Source organism: Taudactylus pleione, unplaced genomic scaffold (assembly GCF_031769625.1).
Source record: "Taudactylus pleione unplaced genomic scaffold, aTauple2 ptg001167l, whole genome shotgun sequence".
Classification (NCBI taxonomy): Eukaryota; Metazoa; Chordata; class Amphibia; order Anura; family Myobatrachidae; genus Taudactylus; species Taudactylus pleione.
Genome location: NW_028285568.1, coordinates 241,527 through 258,913, shown reverse-complemented (window position 1 = coordinate 258,913; position 17,387 = coordinate 241,527). Strand labels below are relative to the sequence as shown.

The 17,387-nt window shown below is 43.0% G+C and overlaps 1 protein-coding gene across 4 annotated transcripts in view; it reads right to left on the bottom strand.

The window, feature by feature from the left end:
* CC2D1B (coiled-coil and C2 domain containing 1B) overlaps nt 1-17,387 on the bottom strand; it is a 160,997-nt gene that overhangs the window by 83,009 nt on the left and 60,601 nt on the right. For all 4 annotated transcript variants that reach the window (XM_088462248.1, XM_088462249.1, XM_088462250.1 and 1 more), the window contains one exon: nt 811-929. In XM_088462248.1, coding sequence (XP_088318374.1) covers nt 811-929 — 119 coding nt within the window. The remainder of the gene's footprint in view (nt 1-810; nt 930-17,387) is intronic.

The following is a 17,387-nucleotide window of genomic DNA, read 5'->3' as shown; positions in this document are numbered from 1 at the left end:
GTGGCAGCAGATTGTGTCTGCTGCCGATCCCCGGCGTCAGACAATAGAGCCCTGGCTGGTGTAGTAAGGAGGTGGATAATCCCTGGTCCTTACAGCAGCGGCTTCTGGTGCGTTTCTGACACCAGAAGCCAGGACTGCCGCTCGCGATTCCCCGTAAGCGAGGAATCGCCTTACCTGACATCGCCGAGCGTCCACTGCAGTCCAGGTCGCAGCATTGCTGCTAGCTAAGCTCAGCCACAACCCGCCAAAATCATCAGCACAATTACGGATGTTACGGCCCGGCGTATGTAGATGGAGTCACACTCCGTGCGTCTTACTACAGACACTAAGTACTGCCAACTCAAAAAGCATAAAATAAAATAAGAGCTTAGAACTGCCTGATCCAAAGGTGCATCTGATCCTGCCGCACCAAACAACAAACTGAAGTCCTATGGCTAGGAGCGGGGTATATATGGAGGAGGACCCGGGGCATTCTGGGAGCCAAAGCTTTAACTGTTTGGTGCCTTGTCTTCCAACCGTAATATCCCCATGGTATCCCTGTGGACCCTATGGACCCCGAAGAAGAAACAATATATTATTTTTGTTTACTGATTTTTATTTTCCGTGGTTAGTTTGTTACCATTTTGATGTAAAAAAACAAAACAAAAAACAACCTACCCCTAAAACAGGAGCATGAGTAGCTTTGTTGCATCACAAAAACAATCTGTTACATTAACATTTAAAAACATATTTTTTATTTTTTGCGAGCATTACAATAGTTTCTAGAGAAATATCTTTTTTTCCTATCAGTAATTAAACTCCTTTTCATACCTTGACAATGCGCTCATGCATCCTGGCCTTCCTGTCATCCCCGTTGGCTTTAGCTTGTTGTGCCGCAGATCTGTACCGCTCCATCCTCTGCTGCAGAGCCTGTGACAGAGCGCGGACACCTACAGAGCACAGATGACAGAGCTTATTCTGCTGTTACACTAATGACTGTAAGATACACAGCATAGGTGACAGAGCTTATTCTGCTGTTACACTAATGACTGTAAGATACACAGCATAGATGACAGAGCTTATTCTGCTGTTACACTAATGACTGTAAGATACACAGCATAGATGACAGAGCTTATTCTGCTGTTACACTAATGTAAGATACACAGCACAGATGACAGAGCTTATTCTGCTGTTACACTAATGACTGTAAGATACACAGCACAGATGACAGAGCTTATTCTGCTGTTACACTAATGTAAGATACACAGCACAGATGACAGAGCTTATTCTGCTGTTACACTAATGACTGTAAGATACACAGCATAGGTGACAGAGCTTATTCTGCTGTTACACTAATGACTGTAAGATACACAGCATAGATGACAGAGCTTATTCTGCTGTTACACTAATGACTGTAAGATACACAGCATAGATGACAGAGCTTATTCTGCTGTTACACTAATGTAAGATACACAGCACAGATGACAGAGCTTATTCTGCTGTTACACTAATGACTGTAAGATACACAGCATAGATGACAGAGCTTATTCTGCTGTTACACTAATGACTGTAAGATACACAGCACAGGTGACAGAGCTTATTCTGCTGTTACACTAATGACTGTAAGATACACAGCATAGATGACAGAGCTTATTCTGCTGTTACACTAATGACTGTAAGATACACAGCATAGATGACAGAGCTTATTCTGCTGTTACACTAATGTAAGATACACAGCACAGATGACAGAGCTTATTCTGCTGTTACACTAATGACTGTAAGATACACAGCACAGATGACAGAGCTTATTCTGCTGTTACACTAATGACTGTAAGATACACAGCACAGGTGACAGAGCTTATTCTGCTGTTACACTAATGACTGTAAGATACACAGCACAGGCGACAGAGCTTATTCTGCTGTTACACTAATGACTGTAAGATACACAGCACAGATGACAGAGCTTATTCTGCTGTTACACTAATGACTAAGATACACAGCACAGATGACAGAGCTTATTCTGCTGTTACACTAATGTAAGATACACAGCATAGATGACAGAGCTTATTCTGCTGTTACACTAATGACTAAGATACACAGCACAGATGACAGAGCTTATTCTGCTGTTACACTAATGTAAGATACACAGCACAGATGACAGAGCTTATTCTGCTGTTACACTAATGACTGTAAGATGCACAGCACAGATGACAGAGCTTATTCTGCTGTTACACTAATGACTGTAAGATACACAGCACAGGTGACAGAGCTTATTCTGCTGTTACACTAATGACTGTAAGATACACAGCACAGGTGACAGAGCTTATTCTGCTGTTACACTAATGACTGTAAGATACACAGCACAGGTGACAGAGCTTATTCTGCTGTTACACTAATGACTGTAAGATACACAGCACAGATGACAGAGCTTATTCTGCTGTTACACTAATGACTGTAAGATACACAGCACAGGTGACAGAGCTTATTCTGCTGTTACACTAATGACTGTAAGATACACAGCACAGGTGACAGAGCTTATTCTGCTGTTACACTAATGACTGTAAGATACACAGCACAGATGACAGAGCTTATTCTGCTGTTACACTAATGACTGTAAGATACACAGCACAGATGACAGAGCTTATTCTGCTGTTACACTAATGACTGTAAGATACACAGCACAGATGACAGAGCTTATTCTGCTGTTACACTAATGACTGTAAGATACACAGCACAGGCGACAGAGCTTATTCTGCTGTTACACTAATGACTGTAAGATACACAGCACAGATGACAGAGCTTATTCTGCTGTTACACTAATGACTAAGATACACAGCACAGATGACAGAGCTTATTCTGCTGTTACACTAATGTAAGATACACAGCACAGATGACAGAGCTTATTCTGCTGTTACACTAATGACTGTAAGATACACAGCACAGGTGACAGAGCTTATTCTGCTGTTACACTAATGACTGTAAGATACACAGCACAGGTGACAGAGCTTATTCTGCTGTTACACTAATGACTGTAAGATACACAGCACAGGTGACAGAGCTTATTCTGCTGTTACACTAATGACTAAGATACACAGCACAGATGACAGAGCTTATTCTGCTGTTACACTAATGTAAGATACACAGCACAGATGACAGAGCTTATTCTGCTGTTACACTAATGACTGTAAGATACACAGCACAGGTGACAGAGCTTATTCTGCTGTTACACTAATGACTGTAAGATACACAGCACAGGTGATAGAGCTTATTCTGCTGTTACACTAATGTAAGATACACAGCACAGGTGACAGAGCTTATTCTGCTGTTACACTAATGACTGTAAGATACACAGCACAGGTGACAGAGCTTATTCTGCTGTTACACTAATGACTGTAAGATACACAGCACAGGTGACAGAGCTTATTCTGCTGTTACACTAATGACTGTAAGATACACAGCACAGATGACAGAGCTTATTCTGCTGTTACACTAATGACTGTAAGATACACAGCACAGATGACAGAGCTTATTCTGCTGTTACACTAATGTAAGATACACAGCACAGATGACAGAGCTTATTCTGCTGTTACACTAATGTAAGATACACAGCACAGATGACAGAGCTTATTCTGCTGTTACACTAATGTAAGATACACAGCACAGGTGACAGAGCTTATTCTGCTGTTACACTAATGTAAGATACACAGCACAGGTGACAGAGCTTATTCTGCTGTTACACTAATGACTGTAAGATACACAGCACAGATGACAGAGCTTATTCTGCTGTTACACTAATGACTGTAAGATACACAGCATAGATGACAGAGCTTATTCTGCTGTTACACTAATGACTGTAAGATGCACAGCACAGATGACAGAGCTTATTCTGCTGTTACACTAATGACTGTAAGATACACAGCACAGGTGACAGAGCTTATTCTGCTGTTACACTAATGACTGTAAGATACACAGCACAGATGACAGAGCTTATTCTGCTGTTACACTAATGTAAGATACACAGCACAGATGACAGAGCTTATTCTGCTGTTACACTAATGTAAGATACACAGCACAGGTGACAGAGCTTATTCTGCTGTTACACTAATGTAAAATACACAGCACAGATGACAGAGCTTATTCTGCTGTTACACTAATGTAAGATACACAGCACAGGTGACAGAGCTTATTCTGCTGTTACACTAATGACTGTAAGATACACAGCACAGATGACAGAGCTTATTCTGCTGTTACACTAATGACTAAGATACACAGCACAGATGACAGAGCTTATTCTGCTGTTACACTAATGACTGTAAGATACACAGCACAGGTGACAGAGCTTATTCTGCTGTTACACTAATGACTGTAAGATACACAGCATAGATGACAGAGCTTATTCTGCTGTTACACTAATGACTGTAAGATGCACAGCACAGATGACAGAGCTTATTCTGCTGTTACACTAATGACTGTAAGATACACAGCACAGGTGACAGAGCTTATTCTGCTGTTACACTAATGACTGTAAGATACACAGCACAGATGACAGAGCTTATTCTGCTGTTACACTAATGTAAGATACACAGCACAGATGACAGAGCTTATTCTGCTGTTACACTAATGTAAGATACACAGCACAGATGACAGAGCTTATTCTGCTGTTACACTAATGTAAGATACACAGCACAGGTGACAGAGCTTATTCTGCTGTTACACTAATGACTGTAAGATACACAGCACAGATGACAGAGCTTATTCTGCTGTTACACTAATGACTGTAAGATACACAGCACAGATGACAGAGCTTATTCTGCTGTTACACTAATGACTGTAAGATACACAGCACAGGTGACAGAGCTTATTCTGCTGTTACACTAATGACTGTAAGATACACAGCACAGATGACAGAGCTTATTCTGCTGTTACACTAATGACTGTAAGATACACAGCATAGATGACAGAGCTTATTCTGCTGTTACACTAATGACTGTAAGATACACAGCACAGGTGACAGAGCTTATTCTGCTGTTACACTAATGACTGTAAGATACACAGCACAGATGACAGAGCTTATTCTGCTGTTACACTAATGACTGTAAGATACACAGCACAGATGACAGAGCTTATTCTGCTGTTACACTAATGACTGTAAGATACACAGCACAGATGACAGAGCTTATTCTGCTGTTACACTAATGACTGTAAGATGCACAGCACAGATGACAGAGCTTATTCTGCTGTTACACTAATGACTGTAAGATACACAGCACAGATGACAGAGCTTATTCTGCTGTTACACTAATGACTAAGATACACAGCACAGATGACAGAGCTTATTCTGCTGTTACACTAATGACTGTAAGATACACAGCATAGATGACAGAGCTTATTCTGCTGTTACACTAATGACTAAGATACACAGCACAGGTGACAGAGCTTATTCTGCTGTTACACTAATGACTGTAAGATACACAGCACAGATGACAGAGCTTATTCTGCTGTTACACTAATGTAAGATACACAGCACAGGTGACAGAGCTTATTCTGCTGTTACACTAATGACTGTAAGATACACAGCACAGATGACAGAGCTTATTCTGCTGTTACACTAATGACTGTAAGATACACAGCACAGATGACAGAGCTTATTCTGCTGTTACACTAATGTAAGATACACAGCACAGATGACAGAGCTTATTCTGCTGTTACACTAATGACTGTAAGATACACAGCACAGATGACAGAGCTTATTCTGCTGTTACACTAATGACTGTAAGATGCACAGCACAGATGACAGAGCTTATTCTGCTGTTACACTAATGTAAGATACACAGCACAGGTGACAGAGCTTATTCTGCTGTTACACTAATGACTGTAAGATACACAGCACAGATGACAGAGCTTATTCTGCTGTTACACTAATGTAAGATACACAGCACAGATGACAGAGCTTATTCTGCTGTTACACTAATGTAAGATACACAGCACAGGTGACAGAGCTTATTCTGCTGTTACACTAATGACTGTAAGATACACAGCACAGGTGACAGAGCTTATTCTGCTGTTACACTAATGACTGTAAGATACACAGCACAGGTGACAGAGCTTATTCTGCTGTTACACTAATGACTGTAAGATACACAGCATAGGTGACAGAGCTTATTCTGCTGTTACACTAATGACTGTAAGATGCACAGCAGTTCCTACAGTGGTTTTACCCTATAACTGGGTATGCAGGATATTGTAGATAATTCTGAAATGTGATTGAGGAACCTGGGTTTTTACATTTAAGGTTATAGTTTATTTCTTTGTACCAAAAGCCGTTCCATGTGCTATCCTTTTTTCGCTGTGAAGTTGTCGCAACTCTCAGGTAGAGAATGGATGCGGCCTGTATTTTGGGGATTGGCGAGACCTATTTCTGAGGCACGGAGTCTAATGTGCCGGTGGTGTTCACCAGGGACCCTCGCAAGAAGTTATGGACTTGGCTGCGTCCGACACACAGGTCACGGCCCTCGGGATAGCTTCCCCTATACAGGTGCTGGTGAGCTCTGGATGGAGCGGAGAACAAGTCAGGTCAGAACCAAACGGACAAGATGGTACCAGGGGTCAGACGTATGCAGGTCAGGGAGGATGGGCGAGGTCAGAACCAGATTACCAAACGCAGTACCAGGGAGCAGACGAAAAACAGGTCAGGAACAAGCCACGGTCAGGATCGGATAGCAAGTAAACACAGGAACGCTGGAGTAAGGTAATGGAGCATATACGCCTCCCTCTTATAGTCACGTTTGGTGCGTTTTCCTGCAGGTCAGCGCGCACTCCTAGGGGAGCCGCATCTGCCTGCACCGCAGCCGCACAGCGAGGAGACCCAGGAGCAGACACCTCAGCAGCGTGCCCGGGGACTCCCCACCCGCAGCCTGGGCTTCCAGTGCTGCCGGACCCGGTAAGTAATAGGCGGTGTCCAGCGTACTGTGATAGAAGTGAAATTAGGAGCGGGGTGCTGTGCACACCCCAGGTACATAGTTACGTTATTCCTTCTTGGTATTACAATTTTCTGATCATCATCATAATTCGGTGTAGTGTGTACTGTGTGTGTATACTCTGTGTGTGTGTGTGTGTACTCTGTGTGCGTTCTGTGTGTGTACTATGTACTCTGTGTGTGTGTGTACTCTGTATGTGTACTCTTTGTGTGTGTACTGTGTGTACTCTGTGTACTGTCTGTGTGTGCTCTGTGTGTGTACTATCTGTGTGTGTACTGTGTGTACAGTAAGAGGTCATACAAACAAGAACTAGTTATGTTGAGTGATTTATAAATTCAAAAATGTTATTTCTTTGCCTTTAGAATAGAGACTATGGGCCACATTTATCAACAAGAGATATTCTTGTTATCACGCAAAACTAGTCTTAAATGGTGCTCCTACCAATCAGCTCCTAATGCGCTTGAAAAATGACAGGAGCAGATTGGTTGGTGCGGCATTTAAGATTAGTAACGAGTAATAACACGAATATCTAAATTAGGCCCTTTATTTCACAAAATAGGAAGGTCAAAACTACAGTACAATAAATGTTCTATGCTTTGTAAAGGGGACCCTGCTGAGGCTCACCTAATTGGGCAACTGAAGCCTAAAAAAATGCCACAACCAGACATTTTAATTATGGAAGAGCTGGCAGAATCTCATTATATAAAAAGGTTTTCATAAAATCAACAAACAGTATTATGGTGATCAGAAGTGACAGACATAAAACTGTGGTTGGTACAATTATAAATGAACATGACTGTCTGTGTCTAGCTAAACAAGTTGTAGAATATCTTAAATCCAGCAATTTATCCCCCTTTGACACTGCCAGCAATAACCCGGTTACTGTGCATTATGAAAGGGTTAAGCTGGCCACACACACAGCGATCCGCACACACACACACAGCGATCCGCACACACACACACAGCGATCTGCACACACACACACAGCGATCTGCACACACACACACAGCGATCTGCACACACACACACAGCGATCTGCACACACAGACAGCGATCCGCACACACACACACAGCGATCTGCACACACACACACAGCGATCTGCACACACACAGCGATCCGCACACACACACACACACACAGGGATCTGCACACACACACACACAGCGATCTGCACACACACACACACAGCGATCTGCACACACACACACACACACACACAGCGATCTACACACACACACAGCGATCTGCACACACACACACACACACACACACACACAGCGATCTACACACACACACAGCGATCCGCACACACACACACAGCGATCTGCACACACACACACAGCGATCTGCACACACACAGCGATCCGCACACACACACACACACAGCGATCTGCACACACACACACACAGCGATCTGCACACACACACACACAGCGATCTGCACACACACACACACACACACACAGCGATCTACACACACACACAGCGATCTGCACACACACACAGCGATCTGCACACACACAGCGATCTGCACACACACACAGCGATCCGCACACACACAGCGATCTGCACACACACACAGAGATCTGCACACACACACAGCGATCCGCACACAATTTGGTGTCCAATCTTCATACGATCCCTCCTGCATCCAGACTGTCACAGTGCATCGTGTCCTAGATTGTCAGATCTGCCCTACAGCACAGCAGATCTGAAGATGCGATGTACGACCAGCGGGGACGCGCATCGCATCGCGATCTTGAGTGTGGACTCCAGATTTACTCCGAATTTGGCCATATTTTACACGATCTGTCGTTCCAATGTGTCATAATCGGCCAGATCGGATAAAATATCGGTGTGTGTGTGTGTGTGTGTGTGTGTGTGTGTGTGTGTGTGTGTGTGTGTGTGTGTGTGTGTGTGTGTGTGTGTGTGTGTGTGTGTGTGTGTGTGTGTGTGTGTGTGTGTGTGTGTGTGTGTGTGTGTGTGTGTGTGTGTGTGTGCGCGTGGCCAGCTTAAGGTTGAAATAAGGCCAGGTCAATCCTGGTAACGAGTAGGGTTGTAGAACGGGTTCAACCCGGTTCGAGATGCAGTGTGAACGAGTAATCCAGGTTGGACGCGTGAACAAAATCCCTAGTGCGACCCGGCATTGAGATGTAAAAGGGGTATTACAGAATCCCAATCAGCACGGATGTACTGGGGGGAGTTCATCCCAAACAAATCTTATTAACTATTCTGACTGGGTGATCAAAGTAACAGATCAAGGGGGCCGTAAATGTAGCTTATTTAGACTTTAGTAAGGATCCCACATCGCAGACTGTAAAGGGGACCCTGCTGATGGTCACCAATAGGGCAACTGAGGCCTAAAAAAATTTCATGGGATTGGATTCTAAAATGGTTGAATGGATATGAACCTGATTGCAGGATCGGAACAGAGAGTTGTATTAAATGGAGCACATTCTCAGGAGGGAAAGGTTACCAGCGGAGTACCCCAGGGGTCTGGACTTGGACCAGTGCTTTTTAATATTTTTGTTCGGGACATTGCAAATGGTATCAAAGGGAAACTAGGCCTTTTTTGCAGATGACACAAAGATAGACAACAGGGTGGACACACCAGGAGAGGTAAAACAAATGACAGAGGGTCTGGGTAGACTAGAGGAAGGGGCAAAAAAATGGGGCAACTACAGTTTAATGCTAAAAATGTACAATCATGCACTTTGGTCTCAAAAACCCAACGGCTGAATATAGTATAAGGATACTATAATGGAACTACAGAGGAGGAAAGGGATTTAGGAATCACTAATTCAGAAGACCTGAAAGCAGGGAAGCAATGTAACATAGCAATGAGAAAGGCAAGTCCGATGCTCGGTGCACAGGGAGAGGAGTCCGATGCTCGGTGCACAGGGAGAGGAGTCCGATGCTCGGTGCACAGGGAGAGGAGTCCGATGCTCGGTGCACAGGGAGAGGAGTCCGATGCTCGGTGCACAGGGAGAGGAGTCCGATGCTCGGTGCATAGGGAGAGGAATCGGTAGCAGAACGGGTCTAGGTACAGGATGCCGGCGCTTGGGATCCTGGTGCTCAGAATCCCCATAGGGTTAGGATACCAACACCTGTCGGTAAGTATCCTAACCCTCCCCCCTATTGCTTAACCCTAACCCTCCCCCCTAGTGCCTAACCAACCACCTAGTGCCTATCCCTAACCCTTCCCCTATTGCTTAACCCTAACCCTACCCCCTAGTGTCTAACCCTAACCCTCCCCCTTGTGCCTATACCTAACCCTTTCCCTAGTGCCTAACCCTTCCCCTATTGCTTAACTCTAACCCACGCCCCCAGTGCCTAACCCTCCCTAGTGCCTATCCCTAACCCTCCCCCCTAGTGCCTAACCCTAACCCTCCCCCCTAGTGCCTAGCCCTCCCCCCTAGTGCCTAGCCCTCACCCTCCCCCCTAGTGCCTAACCCTCCCCCCTAGTGCCTAGCCCTCCCCCCTAGTGCCTAGCCCTCACCCTCCCCCCTAGTGCCTAACCCTCCCCCCTAGTGCCTAGCCCTCACCCTCCCCCCTAGTGCCTAGCCCTCACCCTCCCCCCTAGTGCCTAACCCTAACCCTCCCCCCCTTGTGCCTATCCCTAACCCTCCCCCCCAGTGCCTAACCCTAACCCTCCCCCGTAGTGCCTAACCCTCCCCCCTAGTGCCTAACCCTAACCCTCCCCCCCCTTGTGCCCATCCCTAACCCTCCCCCCTAGTGCCTAACCCTAACCCTCCCCCTAGTGCCTAACCCTCCCCCCTAGTGCCTAGCTCTGTCAATTAGGGGTGCTCTTCCTCAGTGTAAAAAAATAAATAAAAGTGAAATTAAATTTATTATCAATCCACAAAAAATATACAGTCAGGTGCATAAATACTGGGACATTGACAGAATTTTCATATTTTGGCCTCTATTCACCACCACAATGACTGTGAAATGAAATATAAAAGATGTGCTTTACCTGCAGACTTTCAGATTTAATTTGAGGGTAATTACATCCAAATCAGGTGAACGGTGTAGGAATTACAACGGTTTCTATATGTGCCTCCCACTTTTTAAGGGGCCAAAAGTAATGGGACAAACTAAACAATCCTAAATCTAACTTTCACTTTTTAATACTTTGTTGCAAATCCTTTGCAGGCAATTACAGCCTGAAGTCTGGAACGCATAGACATCACCAGACGCTGGGTTTCATCCCTGGTGATGCTCTGCCAGGCCTCTACTGCAAATGTCTTCAGTTCCTGCTTGTTCTTGGGGCATTTTCCCTTCAGTTTTGTCTTCATCAAGTGAAATGCATGCTCAATCGGATTCAGGTCAGGGGATTGACTTGGCCATTGCGTAACATTGCACTTTTTAGCCTTAAAAAACTCTTTGGTTGCTTTTGCAGTATGCTTTGGGTCATTGTCCATCTGCACTGTGAAGCGCCATCCAATGAGTTCAGAAGCATTTGACTGAATATGAGCATATAATATTGCCCGAAACACTTCAGAATTCATTCTGCTGCTTTTGTCAGCAGTCACATCATCAATAAATACTAGGCAACCAGTTCCATTGGCAGCCATACATGCCCACGCCATGATACTACCACCACCATGCTTCACTGATTAGGTGGTATGTTTTGGATCATGAGTAGTTCCTTTTCTTCTCCATACTCTTCTCTTCCCATCACTCTGGTACAAGTTGATCTTTGTCTCACCTGTCCATAGGATGTTGTTCCAGAACTGTAATGGGTTTTTTTAGATGTTGTTTGGCAAACTCTAATCTGGTCTTCCTGTTTTTGAGGCTCACCAATGGTTTGCATCTTGTGGTGAACACTCTATATCCACTCTTGTGAAGTCTTCTCTTGATTGTTGACTTTGACACATATACACCTACCTCCTGGAGAGTGTTCTTGATTTGGCCAACTGTTGTGAAGTGGTTTTTCTTCACCAGGGAAATAATTCTACTGACATCCACCACAGTTGTTTTCCGTGGTCTTCCGGGTCTTTTGGTGTTGCTGAGCTCTCCAATGCGTTCTTTCTTTTTAAGAATGTTCCAAACAGTTGATTTGGCCACACCTAATGTTTTTGCTATCTCTCTGATGGGTTTGTTTTCATTTTTCAGCCTAATGATGGCTTGCTGCACTGATAGTGACAGCTCTTTGGATCTCATATTGAGAGTCGACAGCAACTGATTCCAAATGTCACAACTAGAATCAACTCCAGACCTTTTACCTGCTTAAGTGATAATAAAATTACGAGGGAATAGCCCACACCTGTCCATGAAATAGCTTTTGAGTTGATAGTCCCATTACATTTGGCCCCTTAAAAAGTGGGAGGCATATATAGAAACCGTTGTAATTCCTACACTGTTCACCTGATTTGGATGTAATTACCCTCAAATTAAATCTGAAAGTCTGCAGTTAAAGCACATCTTGTTTGTTTAATTTCAAAGCCATTGTGGTGGTGAATAGAGGCCAAAATATGAAAATTCTGTCAATGTCCCAATATTTATGCACCTGACTGTATATATAATTTGTGTGTGCGCATTAGCAACTTAGCTGCGCTATTATTGTTCAGTGACACTGCCACAGTTTATCGTCCACGTATTTGTGACTCTGCAGGTGGTCTGTCCACACTCGGCAGGGGTGCTTTGTTGTCCATAAAAAAGGGGTGCTGTCTGTGTTGTTCATCAAGGGGCTGCTGCCTCATTCAGGGGTGCTCTTCCCCAGTATAAAAAAAAATAAAAGGGCTTTTTTTTTGGTGAGAGTGTGTGCGTTAGCAACTTAGCTGCGCTATTATTGTTTGGTGACACTGCTGGCCAGACCGCAGTTTATTGTCCACGTATTGTGACACTAAGTCATAGTGCAGTGTGTTATTCTTATTCAGAAGAAATATAGTGACACTGAAAGTGGTAGCACAGTGTTTTAGTCATAAAAAAAATCTTGTGACACTGTAAGTAGTAGCGCGAACTAATATTCAACTTTTCGCTTCTTTCCTCAATCGTGAATAAATGATTAGTCTACACGCCGAGTACAAGACCACAACAAAGTGCTAAATAACATGTGTTATAAATAAAACATAATGACATCGCTGTAAGTGGAAGCGCAGTGTGTTATTCTTTTCTTATTCATAAAAAATCTTATGACACTGTATGTCATTGATACTGCAGTGTAATATTTAAAATTGGTACAAATTGACGTGTGCGCTGTACCCCACTTAATTCGTGTTTGTTGATATGGAGAAAGATCAGTTGAGAGGAGAGCAGAAACCACATACTAGTGCTGGAGCTGCTGCCAGTGCTACCAGTCATGACTATACTAGTCCATCTACATCATCTACTAAAGCCGATGCCCAAGGGCATACAGGACTTAAGTCAGGGCATCTAAAATCAAGACAAAAGAATACACTTATGTGTGGAATTATTTATACCCAAAATCCAGACAATTGTCAAGTCATCTGAACTTTTTGTAAAGCCAGAGTAAGTAGAGGATAAGAACCTTAACCATCTAGGAATCTCCTCCCTGTTATATCAGCTGCAGCACATCCATCCAAAATGTTTTTGTGTTTTGTGTTGACTCATCTGCATCTCTTCAGATCTGTGTAGATCTTGTGTTTGCTCTGTTCAGCTTGTCCACATATCTGTGGTTGTGGACAGTGGGTAGACGGCATTTTGGAGGCTACTAATTAAGTTTTTCTTATGTAATCTGTTTTTATTGGGAATGGAAACAGCACATTACATATATGGCCTACAGCGGCCCACAAAAACAGCAAATAAGATCAAAGAACAATATGAAATCAGTCAACAAATATATTCATACAACATGAGATATAGGAGCAAGAAAGAATAAATCTCAAAATCACTTAATTTTGAACGTGCTTTCAAATATTACTAACTAAAAGAAAATGAAAAACAAGCAAAAACAAAAAACACCACAATATAAAAGCAAAAATCAAAATAGCTAATAAAACAAGATACATAAAAAATTAAGAAAGAAAGATAACAAAATAATAGGGAAAAATAAAAGAGGATGTCGCAATATCCTAAGAAACACTTAAATATTTGTTTTGTATTCAGCAGTCTCTTTAAAATTCAGCCAGCAATACCAAATGTCAGTAAAATCTAGAGGAGAGGATTTAGACAATGAGAGGTCTTCCATATACATATATTGATCTATTCTCTGGAACCATCGAGAGATGGGAGGACAAGTCGAAGACCTCCAATAACATGGTACAGTAGCCCTCGCAGCATTCACCAAATGACGCAACACGGATTTTTTATATATGGATATTGGGAGGTCAGATAAGTTTAGCAACCAAAATTCAGGTTTATCAGATAAAGGAAGACCAGTGATCAATTCCGATAATTGTCGAACCTTCCTCCAAAAGTCAGCTATCACCGGGCACTGCCACCAAATATGGAGAGGGGTGCCCACCGCCTGTTGACAATGCCAGCATAAATCAGGTAAATTTGGAAACATCCGGTGGATGTGGACAGGGCATCTATACCACCTTGCCAAAATCTTATATTGGGTTTCTAGAACTTGGAGTGAAGAGGAACTAGCAAAAGTAAAATCAAATATTTGTGACCACTGATCTTCAGTTAGGTCCCTTCCTAGTTCACTATGCCAGGCAGAGACATAAGAAGGTAAAGATGGATTAGAGCATTCAAGACATATTTGGTATATGGAAGAAATAAGGTGTCTTGGTGGATCTACTGCCATACATAAAGCTTCAAATTTAGTTGGAATCCAGCGAGGTTCACTAGCCTTAAGAGAATTCACATAATGTCTTAATTGGAGAAACACCCAAAATGAACGAGGTGGGAGATTATATATTTGTTGTAGTTCTGTAAAAGATCGCATTCCACTAGGTGTCACTAGATGGGATATACGTGTAATACCTTTTGTGGACCAACTAGATAAATTAGATGTCATAAGACCTGGGGGAAAATCAGGGTTATCTACCAGTGGAGTAGGCAGTGAAGCGCATGGGCTAAACGAGGGGAGATTTCTAAATTTATTCCAACAGCGTAGGGTGGGGCCTAGTGTTGGGTGAGAAGTACGGACATTTAACAATCCAGGGAAGGACATGGGGTGGTTTACCTACTGTGTGACCTACTACACATGTCCATTGTTTGATTGATGATAGACGAGACATTTCAACAATCCTAGATAAGTGGACTGCATGGTAATAAGTAAGGAAGTGGGGTAATTGCAAACCACCTCTCAAACGACTTTGCGTTAATACAGCCTGTGACAGTCTGGCTCTACCTGAGCCCCAAACAAAATGACCCACTAAGCTTTGTAATTCCCGAAAAAAGGAAACTGGTATTGCAATAGGCAAAACTTGCATCAGATATAAGACCTTAGGTAAAATAGACATCTTAACCGTGTTAATTTTACCCAACCAGGATAGCTTCAATATAGACCATCTCTGAAAATCTGTCTTAAATTTTTGAATAAGAGGGGGAAAATTTAGCTGGTACAAATTATTATTTGAAGGGGATAAAAGAACACCCAAATACTTAAGACTAGAAGAAGTCCACACAAAGGGAAAAGCACCTCTAAGGCTTGTCACAGTGTTGTCAGGGGTTGATATATTCATGGCAACGGATTTGGAATAATTGATTTTAAAATTAGAGACTCCACTGAACCTATCAAACTCTTGCATGAGGGCAGGGAGAGAGGTCACCGGCAAAGAGATGGTAGCAAGGAGATCATCGGCAAATAGCGCCAATTTGTATTCATGGTCTCCAATCTGCACACCTTTAATATTCCTGTTACATCGGATAGCCCTCGCCAATGCCTCCATGCAAGTACAAATATAAGAGGAGACAGTGGGCATCCTTGACGTGTACCATTAGTGATCGGGAAAGGCTCTGAAAGGGCCCCATTGACCCGAACTCTGGCCGTGGGCGATTTATAAAGGGCTAAGATACGATGAAGACAGTGGGATCCTAACCCCATATATCGAAGAAGGCCTTCCATGAACTGCCAATCAATCCTGTCGAAGGCCTTCTCGGCATCTGTTGAGAGAAGAATAACAGGGGTCCCAGTACCTTTAATAAAATGGATAATATCAATAATCTTAGAGGTATTGTCCTTAGCCTCCCTACCTCGAACAAATCCCACTTGGTCTTCATGTATCAAGCCCGGGAGAAGGGAACTCAGCCTATTTGCCAGCATTTTAGCATATAATTTTAAATCATTATTTAATAAAGAAATAGGCCTATAGCTAGCGCATTGTGCAGGGTCCTTCCCCTCTTTAGGAATTATTGATATATGTGCTTCAAGTGTCTGAGGGGAAAAACCTACCCTATCAGAAACTTCATTACAGGCTTTCAAAAAAAGGGGCAACAGCATAGAGCGAAATGTCTTATAATAACTTACAGGAAAACCATCGGGGCCAGGGCTTTTCCCAAGAGGAGTATTTGACAGAGCAAAATCTAGTTCCTCGTAGGTAAAGGGGCGATCGAGGGAAGTCAGATCGCTCTCATCAAGTTGTGGGAAATCAACCGAAAGGAGGTAATTTCTAATCGCTTCCTGATGCGTTAATGAATGGGTAGGTGATTGTTCCTTACGTAAGTTATAAAGTTTCAAATAATAATTTTGAAAGGCCGCTGCAATCTGAGGAAAGGTGTGGACAACATTCCCCCCTGAATCCCGAACATTGGAGACATAAGATTTTAGCCTCTGAGTTTTTAGAGCTCTAGCTAGCATTTTGCCAGGCTTGTTTCCCCATTGATAAAATTTATGCCTGCATTTCTGTAGATATAATTTAGTTTTATCCTGAAGAAGCTTATTAAGAGCCTGCCTTGCTTCAGTAAGTTCTCTCAATGTAGTTGCATCTAAAGAGGATTTACGGGATGTTTCCAGGGACTGAATACGGGTTAGGAGTTGTTGCCGTTGAGCCATCCTTTCCCTTTTTAATCTAGAACCTAGTTGAATACAATGTCCTCTAATCACACATTTGTGTGCCTCCCACACCATAATCTTAGACACATCTGGAGCATCATTAATATCAATATATTCAGTAATGGCTTTTAGAAGATCATTTTTAGTACAGGGGTCACTAAGTAAGAGCTCATTAAAGCGCCATGGCCACGGTCTGGGCGTCAAGTTAGGAAAACATATATGTGCAAAAATTGGGGCATGGTCAGACCAGGTAATATGACCTATTTGACTATGGGGAAAATATTGAAGGTTTCTATGATCTATAAGAAAGTAATCAATACGTGAATATACAGAGTGCGGGTTAGAGTAAAACGTATAGTCTCTAACCGTTGGATGTTGAGTCCTCCATAAATCTATAAATTGGTATTCAGAAAAAAGTTGACGTACTCTACGATGATCTCGCAAGGAGACTCGGGGCGATCCCAAAGAACAGTCTAACACAGGGTCTAAAGACCAATTAAAGTCTCCACCTATAATTACA